Raw genomic sequence first — 22778 nt, 5'->3', positions numbered from 1 at the left:
AGATTCCAAAGGCAACCAAAAGCCTAGAATCAAGACTATATGCTGAAAGCTCTCTAATACCTGCTCTAAGGAAGCTATTGAACACACCTAACTAATCAGAAACAACTGTTACATCATTTGTTCTGAACATATTGGTGTCCTGAAATAAATATAATTTAATGAAAGCTGAGAATCTGCCTTTTAACCACGGGTGAATTTAATTACAAATCTTAAATTATGTACAAAGCCAAATAAAGAAAAGAAAAATACGTCTTTGTCCCGAACGTTATGGAGGGGTCTGTATGTAGTACTTTCAAGGAAAATAATTTACGGGAAAGCCAGCTCAACTACCAGGAATCGCCACATGGGGGCACTACTGTACAAAATACTGTACCAACAGGTAATACGGGGTTATTTGGGGGAGTCCACATTACATATAATTTGTAAACAAATTCAATTCAGCACAACTTCTTTATTATTGACTGCTGTTTTTGCTTAAACGTAACTCACCAGTAATTAGTGGGTTTCTGGCATCGTCTATTACGACAAGTGCCATAATAACAATAGCCGGCAAGAAACCTTAATATGTACCCTTCTTAATTTATATTTATCGACAAAATCGGAGAAAAATTCCATATAATAATGTAGTTGCCTCCCCTTATGCCACGGTGTTCGGTCTGTTGACACACTGCGGCGTGCTCATTGCGCCTGCGTACTCTAGGTCTCGTGACGTAGCTGTGAATGCGGTTGGTAACAGGGCAGCTGCTGATGAGAGCAAGAAAGAGCGATGGATGTGTGGTCGGAACCAACACTGGGAATCTAGCTAGCTTACGCGCTAACTAGCTGAACTGTATTACTCGTACTTTCACGCTGATGGTCATTTTCGAAAGACTTACCCACGACCGTGAAAGGATTACAGCTGGCTTGAAGAAAACATCGTAAGATATAGCCTCTTATACAGGTGGCCCACTGATGTCTTCTGAGTCTGCGGACGCTTTGGGAAAAGGGTTGAGTGGGACAAACAGAATTCTCGTGAAAATAAACAGAAAGAAGACTGAGAAGAGAACCGCAGAGAAGGCCGTTTCTGTTCCCCTGTTAAATGAGGAGAAAGTAAAAACAGACGGAAGCTGGACAAGTTAAATATTACCTAGCTAAGTTCGTGTCATTTTCGGGATACTTGTATCTATCGATAACTATCAGTGAATGTCTAGCTTGTATGGAACTAATATCAGTCTAGCTTTCACCACCGCGTTAGGTAATTAGCAAGCTAGCTATACAGGTAATCGCGTGATTGTTGCGTTATTCACGTTTTACATAGGTGTAAGTGGATTTGAATGCCAGATATTTTACTGTGCCGCCAGGGGTTGGTTATTAGCTAACGTTAGGTAATTTGTTATAAAGCTAGACTAGCAAACTGTCTAGATAGCAACGTTAACTATATTTCGTTGATAACGTTATGTGGTTGAATTAGTCTACATATTTACAAGATACGGCAGGCGAGGACTGACAAGCTGTCTAGCTAGTTTTCGCATGGTATGTTTCGTCTTTGGCGTGGGGGGAAGGGGAGGGGGCTGTACTGCCAGAATGTTTGAATTAGGTATTGATAGCTAGCTAGCACATGAACTATCTAGCGGCTAGATTCATCAGTGTGATTTCAGAAACTGCACCGAAAATTTAGCCTACGTCAACTGACACAGGCTACGACTGTTGGGTTTACATATCACTCAGGTGGTGCTTAGCAACCATCAGGGCTGTTCGGCTCAGCTTTCTTGCCAACTGGAAAGATTCAGTCAGGTGTTGAGGCTTTCATGTGTTATCAATGATCAGTAACGAATGAAAACAATGCAATTTACCTTTTTTGGCGAGGTTACCAGGACATGAATTGGTCTGTTAAATAGTTTTATGAATATAGCCCATGGAAAACACGCCGAACAAAATGAATTGTATTCGCTACATTTTTTTCATACCATAATGAGCAGCTAATAATGTTGCTTACTGGCATTTTCTAATACTAATGGAAAATATAAGCATAAACGCAACTCATTTTACTGTTTTCGAGAGGAAAATAAACTCGCATAATAAGGTATTTGAATGCGGAAAAATAAGAATTCGGAAAACCGCGTCATTCTTTCTGCAATGGATTTGAGATATTGGACTACTTTCCTTGAATCGTTGCTGAAACGTGAGAATGCTTTTGAACAACTTTTGAAGTGATAATTTCAGTTGAAAGTCGAATCACAACAACTTATATTCAGGCATACTAAGGATAGCTTTCAGTCTTTGCCTTTTCCAAGTTAATAACATTTCAAATTGTCTCAGGATACTAAGCAACGTTAATCATAAAAGCAAATGGACCAGTTTCTGCTGTCCAGCCCTGGTGGGCATGCAGACTGGGAATTGGAGCAGAAGCCCTCTTTAGGATTTCTAGTTTTAGATCCTGATAAAGTGGCTGCTTTGCCTAAGGGGAGCAAAGAAAGTCTGGAGTCGGGCTTGGATTTCCGAGAGACTGGAAAGGAGCTGGTGTCACTTAACCTGGATGAGATTCTCCAGGAAAATGCCTTAAATCTGGACAACCTTTTACGGAACTCCAGGTATTCCGATGCTGATCGGATCATGTCCTGGAATGAAAGGTCAGAGTGCCCTGTGCTGCAGTGGGAGAACCACTCCTTTCCACCCTTGCAGCTCACCGAGGGTGAACCTGCTGATGCGCCCAATCTTCAGGTCAGTTCTAATGAACAAATTGATTTTAGAGTTTCTACTCCTGTCCAGACCGTGGCAGGCAGCGTAATTGCTGAAAAAGACAATTCATCCTTTTTGCAACTAGATTTCCAAGACAAAGTACCCATGGAACTGATGAATATTCACAACAGTCCTGGAGAACATCTCAGTTTCAATAATACGCCTCCACCTTTGCAGGTTTTAGCCTGGAATGAAGAATCTAATAAGACCAATTTCTCTCTGCTGGAAAAATTCTTGTGTTCAGAGCCTGCCTCTTCCTCCATCTCCTCTTCCTCACCCTCTGCCCCACTTCCCAGTGGGGCTAGCCCACAGGGTGTCAGTGAGGAGCCATCTCTTCTCTCACACCACGAGGAGAGCAGCCGCAGTCAGGTGTCACAAGGCGGAGAGACGCTGTCATCTGAGACTGAGGACAAAGGTTTATTCTTAGAGCTGGTGAGGGATCCGCTCACAGTGAGTAACGCTATCCTGGAAGGGTCACCTGAGAGCCACCCGAGCAGCCCCTCCCACACCTGCAGCTCCGCTGCCTACAGCCAGACACTGAATGTTCAGGAAGGATCCAGACTCGTACAGAATGGAGCCAGCAATGACATCAGTGGCAGCCTTAGCTTTGAAGATCATGCCTTGCACACCTCTGAAGAGGGGTGCTTGAGCTCGCATGTGGATGATACCGCGGAGAACATTCCTGTGGACGCTCTGACCTTTAGTTTGCCCTTGAAACAGTGCTGTGAGGGTGACTTCTGTCTCCCTGGGCACCAGCGTTATTTAGAGGAACCCGAAGCCTGCGCATCCTGCCCTGATGGAGACGCCGCACACCAGGATGAACTGCTCAGAGGCCAGGGCTCGGATGGGGCTCTCTCAGTAGATTTAATGGAGGAGAAAGTTTTTCTGGGTTCAGCCCGGCAAGAAGAACACAAAGAGCTGATTGGCAGTAGCAGCCCGACTGCTGATGCAATGCACGACAAGGAAACACCCGATCCAAAACCCCCTGAGAGCACCCTACAGGAAGGACTTCCTGGTCTGGAGCTGAATGGAAGGAGTGGAGAGGCAGAGCTTGACCTGGATGCAGTCCTTCACACTCAGGACTGCCCTGAGGATCTAGCCCTGGAGTTGGATGGTTTGCCTTCTGGCAATCTGTGGATGACTGAAGAGACTGCAGAAGGCCTCTTGCTGTCGGAAGTGGGGGCATCTAATTCACTCCCAATGGGGGGCAGTGTTTCAGAAGGGGTTGACGATCTGTCTTCTTTGAAGGCTGTGTTTAATGCCCTGGACCAGGACAGTGATGGTTTTGTGCGTATTGAGGAATTTCTGCAGTTTGCCACTGCCTACGGAGCTGAACAGGTAAGACTACCTCTGGTTAGTTTCGTCTCATCTTTCTGTGCCTGGCAGGTTTTAATTGCTTTTTAATCAAGGACCCCATTGTTGTGTCAACAGAATTTGAAACAATTGCACTTATTCCAATCCATTTAGGCTTTTAAGTGGCAATTTCAGTTTCATGAACAGGTAGTAGGCTATAATGTGTCTGAATGGTGGCCACAATATCACAGTATTATTGTTCTCTTATTAGCTGAAAAGCCCTGAAAATTAGTTTTGTTTAAAGCAGCTTGAAGAGCTTAACCGTAGTATTTTGTTACTGAAGCCTTTCCAGCAGTTGGCTGAAATGAATGCTACACAGTGATTGGTTTGACATGTTCTTCAAGACCCCTAGCCTGAAATAGTGCAGTTGCGACACTTCTTTTTCATAGGCTGTAAACCCAAGACTGTTTCCACTTGCTCAATACCTGAGCAGTAATTTCCACTGCATTTAATTTGATCAAATCTAACTACTTTCCACACTTCATAGCGAAGGCTTATGTCAACTTGTAATAGAGCGGCTCTTTACTTTCTAATAAGAGATCAGCAAACTAGTTTCCACCAGAAGAAATCCAATCAAATCTGGCTCATTGCACCAACTGAGAAAGTCATTGAAACCATTAGAATACCGATATTTGTGTTTCCCCAGCCAGTGCAAATGGTAGTCTCCTCTAAAAGGGAGAGATGAGTGCAATATGCTGTGGGCACAACGCATTTTTGGTGAATGGTTATTGCACAGATTAAAGTGGATAAACACACACTGTCTCAGAAATGGTACACGGACTGCCCAGGTTCGCCCAATGGGAGGCCCCAACACTTGCATAAAGCCTGTATTCGGGCAAAAAAAAAAAACTCTCAAAATTGTGCTGATGAAGCGGGTTAGGGAATATAGGCCCTAGTTGTATTATTTTAACTTCATCCGGCACCTTTGCCTGTAAAGTGAGAGGGCAACAGTGGGGTAGTGTTACCACTAAACACAAAGGCACTAAAGAAACCTGAGCACATGGAATTCAGTGTACAGTGCCGAAGCACCATTTGCTTTATTATAACAGAGACCGAGAAGGCCCATTATTGTGTGCCGAAGGTTTGTTAATTTTGGTTTATTTTGCTATGCAGTCTGTCATGTTCTTTTATTCCCAAACAGTGGTAATGTACTGTATATTCTCCTTAGTAGTTGTTTTTCAACTCATGCCATTTCTGAAGAATGACCTCCAAAGACTCAGCTCAAAACCTGAACCTATCCTATCAGCCCTATCACTTATTCATCACGCCCAATTGGGACTGACTGGAAGGTGGCTGCTTTTTTTAGTTGGCCTGGCTTTGTCTTTTAGGTTGCTGTTTTTAGGTTGTGTCGCACTGCTTTATGTGCTATTTCTTTAATGATCTTTTAGTTGACTGGGAAGTATTGTCTTAAGTCTACCTGGCAATTATTACTAATTTTTACTGATATATTATTTTAATATGTACTAGGTTTAATGAATTTGTGACATTTTTACAGATGTAATTGTTTGCTTTTCTATTAAAAAATCATCTGGAAGCTGTCAACTTCAGCTAGCTACCTTTGTTAATATTATGTTAAACTGCACTACACATATTGCCAATGTAATGTTTTATTGTCAGCATGAAGTTGACAAGTTGAAGTTAAATATTGCCATTTAGTGCAGGTGTGCTGTGTCGAGGACAAGGGTAAGGTGCAATCAGGGGACAAGATATGCAGATTTTATTTTTTTAATCACACTGTTTGAATTCATTCAGCCTTGAAGCTGTTTTTAAGAAATAATGTTATTGTCACAAACCGGTGTAGTACATTGTAGTCCTGTTAATGTGAAGCATTATTTCCCCTGATTATGTAGGGGCCATGTGGAGAAATTTACCAGCAAACCCAGTGCTGAGGATTAACATGCATTTGTGTTATGAATCCCTGCTGAGTAGGAGCATTACAAACTCTGTGGTCATGATTGGGTTACACTAAATAAGTTGGCTGTATGGGTATTGAATTTTAAGGTCTACATAGAGTTTATCAGTGTGAACGTGACCTACCTCAGTGAGTCCGCAGTTGTCTCTTTATTTGGCTCTATAGGAACTTTGTTTCCAGACTGGATTATTCTGACGCACGCTCAATGCACAAAGAACATTATTACATCATTTGACAATATCCCATCGGACCTGTTTACGGTACCTTTAATAAGCAGAATGTTCTATTTCCTTTTTTAGCAACAGACATGAAACCTGAAAGGGGCTGAAAATATTTGAATGCAGGGCCTGATTTCATTGTTAACTGAAGCACTTCCTTTACATTCATATTTTCGTTGTGTAGAAGCATACTGGGTGGGGAATGTTTGTGTCATTGTCTGTGCCCGCTCAGTCAAAGCGGCAGTGGAATAAGTGAGAACCGCGTGTGGGTGTTGCATCACGTCTTTGATGCGACCTACTCTTTCTCTTTTTCAGGCTGCGATTCTTGTACAGGCTGTTACTGGCTGATAGGGTGTGCTTTGCTTTTGCGGTTTTATGCAGGGGGACTCTCCTTCCAGCGCCTCTCAAGAAGAATACCCTATTCAAAATGATTGTTTTAAAGACCTTGCAGTAATGCAGAATAATAATAGTAATAAAGTAATACTTTAAAAATGCTTAGATTGGCTGCTCTTTGATGTGAAATGATACTCGCAAATGTTTCCCTCGCCACAGAATGGTTTAAATTCCGCCACTAAAACTCCGACCATCTCACTGTCGTTTTCCCTTCCCTCGGTGCAGTTAACCATGATGCTTAGCGTTCTGTCAGTGTCATATGACGGCGTTCGAGGTGGGCTGGAAATGGCACAGGCCATGTTCCTGTGTTGTGTTTCCTCGAGGAAAAAGCCCCTCTCAGACACAAGCCGTGTACTGTGCTTGACTACAGTGCTGCACTGTGCTGGAATTTCCTCACCGTTTCCTCCCAGTTCTGCGCCCCCCCCCCCCCCCCCCCCCCTTCCTGCTGCGGACTCATTATAGCGCTGTTCCACTATGTCAGGCGTCTCGGTTCACATGTTTGTTTATGCAACATTCGCTCGGGGGTCGGTCTCTCCTGAGCGCTCTGCGCAAGGTGCGGGCGACGATGCCATCTGACCACAAAAGAGGTAGTTTTGCTTACTGTAAGCTGCGGTGTGTTTTCAGAAAAAACAGAAAGGAACACAACTGCTACATGTTTCACTTGGCTTCCCGGCACACCGCTTCCCTCAACGGCCACTTAAGTGGCGTGAATTCCTCTGTCCAGCCGCTCCCATTTAGCATACAGCCTGAAGTCTGAATTTTAAATGGGTTTTTCGAGTTAGCGTGTAGGCCTACTGAGGGGCACGCGGGGGTGAAATTGGTTGGTGTTCAGCAGGCTTATTTTGTGTTAGCCCGATTAGCCTGGGTTTTTAATTGCACATCTGTCATACTTTTGCGGTTCTTGACATGTTAGTTAAATAACTATAGGCAAGGCTTTTCTGAGCGATAAGGAGATTTTAATGATGTTCAAGCAGTTGCGGAGGCTGGAGTCAGTGAAAGGGGGTTATTTCTCTGTTTACATCCACTGGATGTTGGCACAGTGAGGAAGGTTTGATGTTTACTGTAGATACCAGCTTGTATGTTATGTCTACCTCAAATCAAACCGAGACCGTAGTGATTCATTCTGGTCCAAGGTTTTCATCAGTACTCTGTTTAGTGTTGTTGTAGCCTAGTTGGTATAGTTTGAGATTTGCAAATTGGATGTTGACCCTTAGGTTTGTCTTTGTGGATTTGGCTGTGCTACCCTATTGAGTATTTGAATGTGGACTGTCTGTTTGATTGCTTTGACTGCCTGAAATCTCCAACTGTACTTTCTGATAGAGTGTATAGTCATTTCAAAAAGAAGATGGTTTGGCTAGAAATCAAGAGTGATGACAGACAGCGAGAAAGGGTAACAGCCCCCACTGTCACAAGAATTGTGTTGGGCCAGAACACTACATTTAGGCTATTTGGCGCCAGCTAATTATGCTATTGTCTTTTTTGTGTATGATTAATTATTGACATTGTCAGCATTGCATATTCAATCTTTCTTTTTCATCCAAAGTCTCTTCTTTTCAGTATTGGAATATGCTATTTGGGTCAGAATTATGCTAATGCAGCCCCTCATAAGAAATGTTTCTAAACAACAAAATGTAGAAAATGGCTGCTGTGAGTATTATCACTTAGTAGTTCAGAATGTCCACCGTGTTAGAATACTTGTGAGGCATTGGACAGGACTTTACTTAATGGGTAATTTACTTAAGTGTACCCAAGCATGCCTACTTAAGTGTACCCAATCATGAAAATGTCTTTACTCTGCAATCAGATTTAGCCCTGTCTACTAACCAGTTTAAAGTATTGGCTAATATTTTACAAATTTTTCTGATGATTAGACTAATCCTTGAACATTTCAGTAAGAAAATCTGAGGGGTGTCTCGTGGCATAGTCTGTAGAGCACTGACCCCATACTCATTATGAGCTGCAACGTTAGCAGTTCGAATCCAGTCATGTGACCTTTGCCGCATGTCTCTCCCTCTCTCTCACTGTCCTGTCCTAAAAAAATCTATTTAAAAAAATAAAAAGAATAGGCTATCTGAAATTGGTAAACGGTCAGGAAATTGAAAGTGTGGTGCTGTGTCTTTGTGTGTATGTAGGCTATGCTATGCATGCCTGTGCACTTTCTCACTACTACTGTGTTTCCTGAAACTTAACCTAGTTTATTCTGTGGCTGCTTAACTTTATCACTTTTGTTTGCTTGGAAAAATGAAATATCCCCAGCCTGCTTTACTGCTGTCTCTGAGCTTGTTAGCAACTGACTCCAGTTACCAGTGCAATGCAAGATTTGCTATCAATGTTTATTCACAGTTCATGGCTAAGGCTGTTGATTTAGTTATTCAGATGAATGCCTGTGACAGCTCGAAATTTTCAGATAAAAGTTTAAATGTGTTTTGGAAATAAATGTCAGAAGTGGTTTCATTTCTCCTAGATACATAAGCAGTGTGTTTCCTTTGGCCTGTCATTAATTTCTTAGTCAGTGAGAAACTGAGAATTCTTGTAACTTCTGGAGTCATCGGTATGGTTTTAGTCCAGTTGTAGTGGGAATACAAAATGTGGAACATAGCCAAAGTTGCAGTGAAAAACATTTTTAACATTTTGTGGACATTCCCATGACAAACCATAAAAGTGGCAGGCTTTTGTTTAGGCTACAGCACATGATCTCATGTCAATGTCAGTGTTGTGCACAGTCTTTAAGGAGCGTGGCTACCTCATGACTAAGGAAGGAGCTAAATAATATAGCCTAATGGCATTATAAGTGATAAGTGTAACGACCTAAAGCTCGACAGCGCTATCCTGGCTGTACATCCATACGTGTCGTGTTTTGGTCTGTATTTGAAGAGAAGCTTGGCTCAGTAGTTTTGAGGTTTTAGTGCCCGTCATCAGGTGTTTTGCATTGTGAAGATGTCTTCATGTAAACTCATGAGACCTGGATTGGTGGGATTTTATCATAAGAATTGTAATAGGCCAGCATTTGCATGATGTTAGTTGTGCTAGTTGTCCATTCCTTGCCTGAATATTGTGGTGGACATTAGCACGCTAAAATGATATCCTTATGTTATGGATTGAGGTGAACAAGTCCACTTTGACTGAAGCTGGGGCTGCAGAGTTCTCTTGAGTTCTGATTTAGCCTCAGGTGTCCTCAGGTTTAGTTGTTTTACTCGGCTTTTCATTTTCATTGTTGCCACCCTCTGTGTTCGCGTGCAGGTGTCCACTATGTGAAAGCTAAAGGCTGTACCCTCTTGCTGTTTTTTTTTGTGATGATTTACTGCACTGAAAACCAGATGCTGTGAAGGCCCCAACTTAATTTGGGAGTCCGGAAGGATTAAGGCTATGTACATGACCATTGCCAAGATGGAACTGTGGTTACATTTTTTTGTGTTCAAATATTTTTTTTTTGGAGAGTCTGACCCAAGGCTCTGCAGTGAGTTGAGTATTTGCTTTCGATTAGCCATACTGTCTGCGCCTCAGCTAGTCTGATCCCTCTAATACGCCCAGCCCTGAGGGTGTTAAACTGGGCCAGAGACTGAGGCTGTCAGTGGCTACTTATGGGCAGACCGATGGGCACACCCAGCTTTAGTGGCCCCCATCAGCGTGGGGCAGGGGCTGTGGTGGGACTGGGAGGGGCCGTTGCATCCGGATTCCAAAGCGATTACACCGTTGGCCCCCCGAGTCAGGTGCTCTGCCTAATCCCCCCCCCCCCGAAACCCACCACTGCCTCCCGCGCTCAGCCTGTGCACGCCCGAGGTGTGCCAGATTTGAGGGGAGATTAGCTGGAGAATGTATTCCCCTGAGTCAGGGCGACTGGTCCAGCCTGCTTTCCATTGATATGGCCAAGCTGGCAAGCCTCATTGTCTGAGGGGGGGTGGGCTGTCAATCACACAGATAGCGTATGCTACAAATCCTCATCCCCACAGAGAACAAAAAAAAAGAAATCACCCAATGACTCCACGCTGTCACATTCTGTACTTCTGCACTCAGCGTGCTGTCTGCAGTTCACTCTGGCAATTGACCAATTTTTTTAAGACCACGTAACGGTAGCAGTAAAGTGTTTATGTGGTAACCTCAGTAGTATGGTTTTGTTACAGAAATTGTAGTTGAGCCAGCTCCGGAGTGATGGCTGTCTTTTCTCCCTGAAATAATGCCAAGGGGGAAATGGATTGTCTTCTGCAAAACAAAACGTGTATTTATTTTCCTACATTCCCTGTGTGCTCCCAGGGAATTTAAAGTCTGAAACTGAAGAGATTGGTGGGAGTTGTTGCTCCCCCTTCTTTCACTTTGTTCTACTGTGACTATGCTCTAAGTCATTTATCTGCATGACAGTCTACATTCAGGATCTGAAACTGAAAGACACAGGCAGATGGGACCTTGCTTTTTGCGCTGCAAGGACAGGTGGAGCAGGTTGACTTATCTCTTGTTTTGAGGACACTTTGCAAGGACCTTGTAGCAGGCTTGTCCCAAACACCATTAAACAAGGACTACTCCCTCCGGCAGTCTCCAGGGCCTGTGGTGATGATGTAATCAGATGATTTATCTGAAGCCTGCTTGTTCTGTGAGTGGGCTGGGCCTTGTCACTCCTGTCCAGCTGGAAGTGTCCCTTAGTGCTCTCTTTCTGTGTCCCTTAGTGCTCTCTTTCTGTCTCCCTTAGTGCTCTCTTTCTGTATCCCTTAGTGCTCTCTTTCTGTCTCCCTTAGTGCTCTCTTTCTGTGTCCCTTAGTGCTCTCTTTCTCTCTCCCTTAGTGTTCTCTTTCTTTCTCCCTTAGTGTTCTCTTTCTGTATCCCTTAGTGCTCTCTTTCTGTATCCCTTAGTGCTCTCTTTCTGTCTCCCTTAGTGTTCTCTTTCTGTCTCCCTTAGTGTTCTCTTTCTGTCTCCCTTAGTGCTCTCTTGCTGTCTCCCTTAGTGTTCTCTTTCTGTCTCCCTTAGTGTTCTCTTTCTGTCTCCCTTAGTGCTCTATTTCTGTCTCCCTTAGTGCTCTCTTGCTGTCTCCCTTAGTGTTCTCTTTCTTTCTCCCTTAGTGCTCTATTTCTGTCTCCCTTAGTGCTCTCTTTCTGTCTCCCTTAGTGCTCTCTTTCTGTGTCCCTTAGTGCTCTCTTTCTGTCTCCCTTAGTGCTCTCTTTCTGTGTCCCTTAGTGCTCTCTTTCTCTCTCCCTTAGTGTTCTCTTTCTTTCTCCCTTAGTGTTCTCTTTCTGTATCCCTTAGTGCTCTCTTTCTGTATCCCTTAGTGCTCTCTTTCTGTCTCCCTTAGTGTTCTCTTTCTGTCTCCCTTAGTGCTCTATTTCTGTCTCCCTTAGTGCTCTCTTGCTGTCTCCCTTAGTGTTCTCTTTCTTTCTCCCTTAGTGCTCTATTTCTGTCTCCCTTAGTGCTCTCTTGCTGTCTCCCTTAGTGTTCTCTTTCTGTCTCCCTTAGTGCTCTCTTTCTGTCTCCCTTAGTGTTCTCTTTCTGTATCCCTTAGTGCTCTCTTTCTGTGTCCCTTAGTGCTCTCTTTCTGTCTCCCTTAGTGCTCTCTTTCTGTCTCCCTTAGTGCTCTCTTTCTGTCTCCCTTAGTGCTCTCTTTCTGTGTCCCTTAGTGCTCTCTTTCTGTCTCCCTTAGTGCTCTCTTTCTGTGTCCCTTAGTGCTCTCTTTCTGTGTCCCTTAGTGCTCTCTTTCTCTCTCCCTTAGTGTTCTCTTTCTTTCTCCCTTAGTGTTCTCTTTCTGTCTCCCTTAGTGTTCTCTTTCTGTCTCCCTTAGTGCTCTCTTTCTGTGTCCCTTAGTGCTCTCTTTCTGTGTCCCTTAGTGCTCTCTTTCTGTCTCCCTTAGTGCTCTCTTTCTGTCTCCCTTAGTGCTCTCTTTCTGTATCCCTTAGTGCTCTCTTTCTGTCTCCCTTAGTGCTCTCTTTCTTTCTCCCTTAGTGTTCTCTTTCTGTCTCCCTTAGTGCTCTCTTTCTGTCTCCCTTAGTGTTCTCTTTCTGTCTCCCTTAGTGCTCTCTATCTGTCTCCCTTAGTGCTCTCTATCTGTCTCCCTTAGTGCTCTCTATCTGTCTCCCTTAGTGCTCTCTCTGTCTCCCTTAGTGCTCTCTCTGTCTCCCTTAGTGTTCTCTATCTGTGTCCCTTAGTGCTCTCTATCTGTGTCCCTTAGTGCTCTCTATCTGTGTCCCTTAGTGCTCTCTCTCTGTCTCCCTTAGTGCTCTCTATCTGTGTCCCTTAGTGCTCTCTTGCTGTCTCCCTTAGTGCTCTCTTTCTGTCTCCCTTAGTGTTCTCTTTCTGTCTCCCGTAGTGTTATGTTAGACCAATTTTTTTTGTTACATGTTTGAGGTTCATGGAGATGCAAATTCATGGTACTAAAGTCCAAACTACCATGGGCGACATCTCATCTGGTAGTAAAAAGGAAGTGAATTTCTTTATTTAAATATGTGGTTTTGCTTTAGGCTATATCAATCCATCTATGACAGGTTAGATAACACATAAATAACAAGTCATCTATGGTACTTCCCCTTCTGTGTTTATGTATTATCATCTGTATTAAAAAAAAAAAAAAAAAAGCTTTTTCAGGATAATGAGATAGAACTTTTTTTTGTTTTGGCCACATTGTACTCAACTTCTGTCCTGGTTCAGATTATGCTATATAGCTACCGCATCAAATTTATTTTACTTGCTTTGCGTGGGAAAATGCAGGTAGAAAACTGTTTTTTTTTCACGGTTTGTTTAGATTTTTTCTTTCTCTGTAAAGATAATTGAAAACAAGGCTGTCGGTTATATTTGCGGTTGAAGTCAATTATAATTTTAAATAGCGGGCTGTCGTGGGAGCACATTTATTCTCAGGTGAAATTTTATTGAGTTGTTTGCTCTGCAATATAACTTTTATTATTGTCAGGCCTAACCTGCATAGCTGAGGCTGATGTATGAGCCTGAGCTGTAGCAGAGGACATGCTGCTTTCATTTGCTGGAAATATCCATACGACATGAAAGTACGGCTGTTTACAGCAAACAGAACGGAAGCTGTAAACTTGAGCTTTTCCCAATATGGATAGTTCAGGAAGTAATATTAGCTTGCAGTGTTATTCCAGTCAGTGAGGACAGCCTTAAAGACTTAAGTATTTATTAGTTTTGTGCCTGAGCTGTTATCACCGAGCGAACCAAAGCCAGTCACATGTTCTCAAACCCTTGAGGGCTTTAATCAGTTTAAGTGATCTTGAGTGGTCTCAAAAATACACATTGTGCTGAAGGCGTGTAAACAGGGCAGGCTACGTAGGCAGCGTGCCCAGCCTGCGCTGAAGTCAGCCCGTGCACACCTGAGGCTGACTGAGGGCAAGGTGTGCTCTGACCTTGACTGACCTCAGCGCGCCGCTCCCAGCTGCCCACAGGACGCGGCTCATTTCGGCTGCTGTGAGCCGCGAACGGCACGCTGCACTCACCTCTGTCACAGCTGAGGTCAGATCTCGAAGGCGCGTCAATACACCGATGATTGCAGCCAGGACTTTATGCTGCTTTAAACGGGACTGCAGCCAGAAATGGCGCAAAGGGAGAGAAATAATTGACCCGCAGTTGTGTGGTTGGATGAAGCTTTCAGAGAAAGACACTTCTTCCCGCTGGCTGATACTGTTGAGAGCCAAGGCTTTAAGACTACAAATGTGAACAGGCCCAGACTTGGTTTGTCTGAATTGAGACTGGTTTCAGAGGCTCACAGAAGAAAGGACAGTTCCTTAAAAGAGAATACCACAGGAAAGTCCAGCTTTTTGTTGTTTTATACCTTAAGTATGATAACTGTGTACTTTCTTTTGTGTGAAAAATCCAATGATTTCATCCAGAACCAGAGCAGACCATTGGTACTCCAAATCTAATCTCCCTCTGTGGCTCTTTGGTGAATGCATTTTGTGCTTTTTGTGATTTATGTAGTGCAGTCAAAGTTCTAAGAATTGGTGCTTCCATCTCACTGTGACCCAGAAACACACGCTTACTCTAATCTCAGAATCAAAGAAAGACGACTGATTATTATAATAATAATCAAACTATTAATATGCCTTAACTGTCCATTTTAGCCGGGTAGCACTATCTTCACAATTGCTTTGAGGGCATGTAACCAACTTCCTCTTTCTTAATTAGCAGGGAAATATTCCTGAGTTCCAGCTCTCCAAGCCTAATGCAGCTTATCGTTAGCGTTTTCCAATCCCTGTCACCAAATTCCTGGGGGTGTGATCAGCAGGAGCAGTAGGAAGATGATTATGGTAGATTCACCCCATCAGAGAAGGGTTTAAATTAGCCTAAGCCCTGGTGTTCAGGACCAGCGTTTTGTTCGTTACACCCTTCACAACTTCTGTCTGAAAGTAAAGTGTGAAACAGAAAGCAAGCTTGGAACAATTTCAGGCAAAGTTTGTTCAGTTAAATTTGTGAATCATAATGAAAACCCTTGAGTTCCTCTCTGACTGGATGCAGGTAGTTGTGTGTCATTTGCTGTGATGAACATGAAAGTTGTTAAAGATCATCTTCAGACTAAAGTAAATGACTGGCTGAATCACTTCCTTAAGAATAACCCACCCAAGAAGGATTAAGATCAAGATAGATCTAAAAGAAATAAAGATGGAATGACAAAGCTGTATTCTGAAAATGTTGCATTCTATGGAGACATTATTGGCAAAAAGTGTCTGATTTAGTAGCCTATGTCTTGAGCCAAAATGAATTGTATAGGTGGGCCAACCATATGAGGTAGTAGCCTACATTGTTATCGTTTCCAGAGGTTTCCAGAGCTGGTTCTGTGCTGCTGTGTCAGTTTCCCTACCCAGCCAGCTTCTCCATGCAAATCCCCTCCAGTAAGCGCTCCAGGAAGCAAAGCCGTTAGGCTGGTTTTCAGGAGAGAGAACTGAGACTTGACTTTAGAGGTCTAGATAATGGTTTTAGACCATTTTGTACTTTTTCAAGCAGCTTGGGTAACTTGTGCTCTGGTGTGTCAGTGACACTTCCTGTATTCATTTCTCTTTTCCCATCTTACACCGTTTCTCAAAATTGTCCTGATTTATGAACGTAAAATGCTTTTACATCAGTGACCTTTTTGCCATTGTGAGCATAATTCCCCTGTGAAAGAGATATGTACAGAGTGTATGTGGGATTAGCCATTGGAAGCGAACAGTAGAAGTTAAATAATAATCAGCACAAATACTTTGATTTAAGACCACTTCCTCCTCCAGTATTGAAAGGGGAAAACCGAAAAGGCTTGCTTTTTGGCATTGTGGTAAAGAGGTATTGACCGTTCAACCCAAAGAAGGCTTAGGCTTTGCATTCTGTATTCCATTAGCTGAATGTGTTTGTAGACTGACGGTACGCTGTAAAACTATGCGCAGACTTGGCAAGGCTGTGTACAGTGCGAGTCCTTTGAAATTCTTCCTTTGAAAAAAAAAAAAAAGAAGCTTACATGAACAGTAAAATGGCAATAAACGAAGTCTAGCCTGTGTGCCATTGAAAGGGTTTCTGTAACATAGGAACCTAAGTGATGGAGTGAGTAGTTTTTAAAAAGTGGGTTTGAACTTTGACTGTGAAGTGATTACCCAGGTTGATTTGCACCGAGGTTGCTCATTAAACGTTATTGCTCCTGTAATGCAGCAGGTTTCTAACTTCATGAATGTGGCAGCGGGGGCTCATTCCGTTAGCTCTGAGCCGAGCAGCTCTATGGGCTGTGAGCTCCTGTCCAGTGTTAGGTCGGGATGCTTTGATGTGCGGTGGGGGGGGGGGGGTGTGGTGAGAAATCCCTGCCGGAATGTCCATTGTTTGATTCCTAGGCTTGGGTGTGCGGCTCTGGAACAGGACTCACCGCAGGGATCCGCACTCTCTCGCAGAGCAGCCTCCGCTGCGCCATAATTGTCTCTGTGGGTTTACCCTTTTTTGTCTTTCCCAATCAGAGTTGGGATAAATCCTGCACGGAGACTAAATGAGCACTGGAGCTATTTTGGAAGTAACAAACGTGACATCTGATCTCGTTAAACATCTTGGGTCCATGTGGTCGCGCCTGCCCATGGAATGCTACATCTCCGGAATGCAGGACATAGCAAAATTTGCGTTTTACACTAATTCACTTGCTTTATGGTGAAAATAACTACTTTCACATCACAATAATGGCACAATGAATGTATGCTGTTCAGAAGCAGGATGAAGTAGGCTAATGTTTTTACGTTCTGCTAAAAAAACTGATTTGCCACACAGGCTAATATGTAAAAACCCCAGGAGCGATTTCTGTTTTATTTACTCTTGTTGCACCAGCTGCAGTGGGGTAGGCAGAAACAATATTTTGGACAGGCCTGTGAAAAAGTGGGTAGGCTCACAAGGCAGGTTTTTCAGAATATATTTTCCACACACGCTATGCTCTGCTCTAGTGTTCCTTGGAGCACAGGCTTCACATAGGACCAACTGACACTCCCTTCCCTATAAAGTGCGTGCTGTAATTTTAACTTATTAGCCTTAATTAAGAGGAAATGGCTGAATTAAAATTGGACAGCTGATATTTACTCAACAAAGTTGAGTTAAAAGACCAGGAAACTTCTTTTTTTTACGACTCGGAGTAACTTTTTATTCTTTTAAATTATTGTTTCCTGAGTTTTAATTGGCCTCCCTCAATACAAAGTGAACAGAAACGCACAGAAAACAAATCCTATCTTGTTTTCGACTTTCACTTTCTCTTTGAATCTCGCAATGCTACTTATGGCTGTGTAAATGTTTTGATCAATAAACAACACAGAAGAAAGATTGGCTCAATCAATTTTGTTTTGGTTCAAGTCTGGGTCATCAACCTGTTGAAATTTTGTCTAACAACGACCAGGCAATACCTGTGTTTTTAGAACGCACTATATTTTTCTCTTTATTTTGTCTCTTCTTTAAACGTAAAAAATGCGGAATCTCAACCTCTGGGTCTTAACAATGAGTGTATTTGAAGACGTGCTGAATATCATGATTCTTCACCAGACTAATCTTGTTTATAGGCGTAATCATTACAGTTTGATTTTGGTTTCTTGTTGGATCTGTGTGGCATTTCTGTAATTTCTTCTACCCTTATTTGTTGCATTTACTTGCAGAAAAGACAGAAACCATTTCAGTTGATGTAATTGATTATAAGAAACTTGATGAAACTGTATCTTTTGTTTTGAATGCCTTTCCTTCTCTCTTTTTCCTGGAATTATCTGTGAGCTTGTGGGAACATTGTGGTGTAAGATACAGGCTCTAGTAAATACATGGCTTTGCCATGCCTCTGTGAGTTTTTTGCCTGGCTGTTTTTGGAGTGGGTCAGAGAGTTCTTGTCCCAGACACTGGCATCCCCACTGTACTCCAACCACCTCAGAAGACACTTGAAATGAGAGCGTAGCACCCGGAAGGTAAATTGCCAAAAACGGCATCCCGTTAGGAACTACCCATCCCTTACCCTGACAGAAAGCGCTGTTGAACCAGCCCAGAAACCGATCGGTTCCCGTGCGTGCCGTCCCCGCCCCAACGCTGGCGGGAAGGGGTGCGTGCAGTGTCGCATGTGCGGTTAGCATGTGAGTGAGGCGTTCGGGGGGGGGGGGGGGGGGGGGGCAGGGACGGAGGGCTGGTAAGCAGGCTCAGACAGACAGGAGTCCTGCTCGCTCTGGCTTTGTTTCGGGAGCTGAGCTTAATGAAGCTGTCCGTTGGCTGGGGCGGCAGCTCTTTGTACTCACGCCGGTCCGCAGCGGGAGCGACGTTAGAAAAACAGCGTGCGTAATTCACTCGTCCTCGTTTGTACCCCGAGCTGTAAACACGCAGACGCTGTTCTGTCGCGACTTCCAGAAACCGCTGCCTTCTAGTCCAGACCCCTTTCAGAAAAGAGGCTTCGCGCTCTGTTTTTGTGCCCAAGCCACTACTTGGTTCGGTGCTTTTGTTGAGTCTTTTGAAATGATAATGAGCACGCCGTCGGAGCCCTGTTGGAGGCACAGTTGGAGGTACGGTGTGGAACCTGTCACAACTAGAGTCTTTCCACATGGAGCATGTGTGCTGACAGGAGTACGGTGCTTGCCTGAAAACATGGAAACGTTGCATGGAAATGCGTTGCGTCCCTGTGGCCGCTTAGCAAGTCCTGTGTTTGGCATGCTCACTGAGATAGGGTGAGATCCTATCTGAGCTGCACTGGTGGAATGTCTTCACCTCTGTACCCACAGCTGCCATCGTCCTCTCTGATATGTGGGCCTACGTCAGTGTTTCAGAGCAACAACGTACATTTAGTAGTAAATAACATTTAGTATGATTCATCTGTATAGCCTATTTCAAAATTGTATTGTATGAATTTTGTTCTGAATAAAGTTGACGGTTGTTCATGTAGGCTGCTTTGTAGCCTTATGTAATATCAATAAGGGGATTAAGTGTAGGCCTATGTAGGCACACGGGAGCAGTGCATGTGTTGCAGCTCTAATCAGCTTCATCAATTCAATGAGTATCAGGGAAGCTGGCGGTTGCTTCGTTTTGCGTCTCTTGAAAGCCCTTTAAAAGGGAAACGAGATGAAGCCTTAAGACATGCTCCTTTAAGAACGCTGTTTTGATTGGGTGAGAGGGATGGCCGCGTGGTTTTGTTGCTTGCCCAGCTCGCCGGCGTTAAACGGAGCCCGTGGCGGCGGTGGCGGTGGCACTGCTTTCGCTATGAGAGGATCGTAACGTTCGAGGCGCTTCGTCAAAGGGCCCGTGGTTCCGCGGCGCACTCGGGGGGGGGTCAGATGGTGAGCCCCTCTCGGCCGCGGCGACCCCATTGTTCCGTTTTTAAACCCGAAAACTCCGCCCCGCTGAGCGGTGACCCGGGCCCCAACGGCCAGCGAGCGGGCCTCTCTCCCCCCGGGCGGGGCGTCTTTGTCTGGGGCGCGGTGCAGCCGAGCGCCCCCCGCTCCCTCCTTTGTCTCCGGCCTCTCTGAGGGCCGCTCAGCTGTCACGAGGAGTCCCGATCAAAGCTCTGCTCCTTTCTGAAGGAGGAGGGGAAGCCCTCCCGCCCTCCCCCCCTCCCCCCTGCCCAGGTTTTCTAACGCTAAACTTCAGCTTAGCGTGGCCAAAAAAGTTTGCACAAGGCATGTGAATAACTCATGATAAATAAGAAATAAATCATACATTTATTTCGCCAAATTTGTGCTGCTGTTGAATTTAATTAAAATATTTTGCAGTAACCGTTTTTTCTGATGCAACATTGTGAAGGTGATGATCTTAAAATAGCCCTCGTTAGTTGAAAACGTGTGCACTGTTGCCTACACAAGCAAAAGCTTTCTCTTTGTGGGCTGTGTGAGAGCAGTGCGTGAGAGTAGTGTGTTTCCCCCCTGAGTGGAGAGAACAGCGCTGGGTTTCCTGTGTGCTGTGGTCTGCAACAAGCACCCAGCACTGCCCATATACACACACAAACACCCAGCACTGCCCATATACACACACAAACACCCAGCACTGCCCATACACACACACACACCCAGCACTGCCCATACACACACACACACCCAGCACTGCCCATATACACACACACACACCCAGCACTGCCCATATACACACACAAGCACCCAGCACTGCCCATATACACACACAAACACCCAGCACTGCCCATATACACACACAAACACCCAGCACTGCCCATACACACACACACACCCAGCACTGCCCATACACACACACACACCCAGCACTGCCCATATACACACACAAACACCCAGCACTGCCCATATACACACACACACACCCAGCACTGCCCATACACACACACACACCCAGCACTGCCCATATACACACACACAAACACCCAGCACTGCCCACATACACACACAAACACCCAGCACTGCCCATATACACACACAAACACCCAGCACTGCCCATATACACACACACACACCCAGCACTGCCCATATACACACACACACACACCCAGCACTGCCCATATACACACACACAAACACCCAGCACTGCCCATATACACACACACACACACCCAGCACTGCCCATATACACACACACAAACACCCAGCACTGCCCATATACACACACACACACACACCCAGCACTGCCCATATACACACACAAACACCCAGCACTGCCCATATACACACACACACACCCAGCACTGCCCATATACACACACACACACACCCAGCACTGCCCATATACACACACACAAACACCCAGCACTGCCCATATACACACACACACACACACCCAGCACTGCCCATATACACACACACAAACACCCAGCACTGCCCATATACACACACAAACACCCAGCACTGCCCATATACACACACAAACACCCAGCACTGTCCATACACACACACAAACACCCAGCACTGCCCATATACACACACACAAACACCCAGCACTGCCCACATACACACACAAACACCCAGCACTGCCCATATACACACACACAAACACCCAGCACTGCCCATATACACACACACAAACACCCAGCACTGCCCATATACACACACACAAACACCCAGCACTGCCCATATACACACACACAAACACCCAGCACTGCCCATATACACACACACACACACACCCAGCACTGCCCATATACACACACACAAACACCCAGCACTGCCCATATACACACACACACACACACCCAGCACTGCCCATATACACATACAAACACCCAGCACTGCCCATATACACACACACAAACACCCAGCACTGCCCATATACACACACAAACACCCAGCACTGCCCATATACACACACACAAACACTCAGCACTGCCCATATACACACACACACACACCCAGCACTGCCCATATACACACAAACAAGCGCCCAGCACTGCCCATATACACACACACAAACACCCAGCACTGCCCATATACACACACACAAACACCCAGCACTGCCCATATACACACACACAAACACCCAGCACTGCCCATATACACACACACAAACACCCAGCACTGCCCATATACACACACACAAACACCCAGCACTGCCCATATACACACACAAACACAAACACTCAGCACTGCCCATATACACACACACAAACACCCAGCACTGCCCATGTACACATACACAAACACCCAGCACTGCCCATATACACACACACAAACACCCAGCACTGCCCATATACACACACAAACACCCAGCACTGCCCACATACACACACACAAACACTCAGCACTGCCCATATACACACACACACACAAACACCCAGCACTGCCCATATACACACACACACACACCCAGCACTGCCCATATACACACACACAAACACCCAGCACTGCCCATATACACACACAAACACCCAGCACTGCCCATATACACACACAAACACCCAGCACTGCCCATATACACACACACAAACACCCAGCACTGCCCATGTACACATACACAAACACCCAGCACTGCCCATATACACACACACAAACACCCAGCACTGCCCATGTACACACACACAAACACCCTGCACTGCCCATATACACACACACAAACACTCAGCACTGCCCATATACACACACACACACAAACACCCAGCACTGCCCATATACACACACACACACACCCAGCACTGCCCATATACACACACACAAACACCCAGCACTGCCCATATACACACACAAACACCCAGCACTGCCCATATACACACACACACAAACACCCAGCACTGCCCATATACACACACACAAACACCCAGCACTGCCCATATACACACACACAAACACTCAGCACTGCCCATATACACACACAAACACCCAGCACTGCCCATATACACACACACAAACACTCAACACTGCCCATGTACACACACACAAACACCCAGCACTGCCCATATACACACACACAAACACCCAGCACTGCCCATATACACACACACACAAACACCCAGCACTGCCCATATACACACAAACACACACACACACACACAAACTCACACACAATTACACACACACGCACTCACACAAATTCACACACACACATACACACATACGCACACAATTACACACATACACACTCACACTCATACAAACATACTCACACAAACGCACAAGTAGACACACACACACACACAAACACACACATACACACACACACTCATACACACGTGCATAGACACACATACACACAAATGCACGCAGGCACACACTCATACACACATGCATGCATACGTACACACATACAAACACACGCACACACATACGCACATGCACAATGCATATTGACACACTCGCAC

At 44.8% G+C, this 22778-nt stretch overlaps 1 protein-coding gene across 3 annotated transcripts in view; it reads left to right on the top strand.

The window, feature by feature from the left end:
- The first annotated feature begins 706 nt into the window (after nucleotides 1–706).
- The window catches only part of rab11fip3 (RAB11 family interacting protein 3 (class II)), a 55867-nt gene continuing 33795 nt past the window's right edge, over nucleotides 707–22778 (top strand). For 2 of the 3 annotated variants that reach the window (XM_035404714.1, XM_035404713.1), the window contains exon 1: nucleotides 707–4056. In XM_035404714.1, coding sequence (XP_035260605.1) covers nucleotides 2329–4056 — 1728 coding nt within the window. In that variant the 5' untranslated portion in view covers nucleotides 707–2328. The remainder of the gene's footprint in view (nucleotides 4057–22778) is intronic. The other variant, XM_035404715.1, reaches the window with a different exon arrangement.

The sequence above is a fragment of the Anguilla anguilla genome, chromosome 2 (assembly GCF_013347855.1).
Source record: "Anguilla anguilla isolate fAngAng1 chromosome 2, fAngAng1.pri, whole genome shotgun sequence".
In the NCBI taxonomy this organism is placed as follows: Eukaryota; Metazoa; Chordata; class Actinopteri; order Anguilliformes; family Anguillidae; genus Anguilla; species Anguilla anguilla.
Note: the sequence above shows the minus strand (reverse complement) of the source record. Positions and strands in the feature narration are given on the sequence as shown.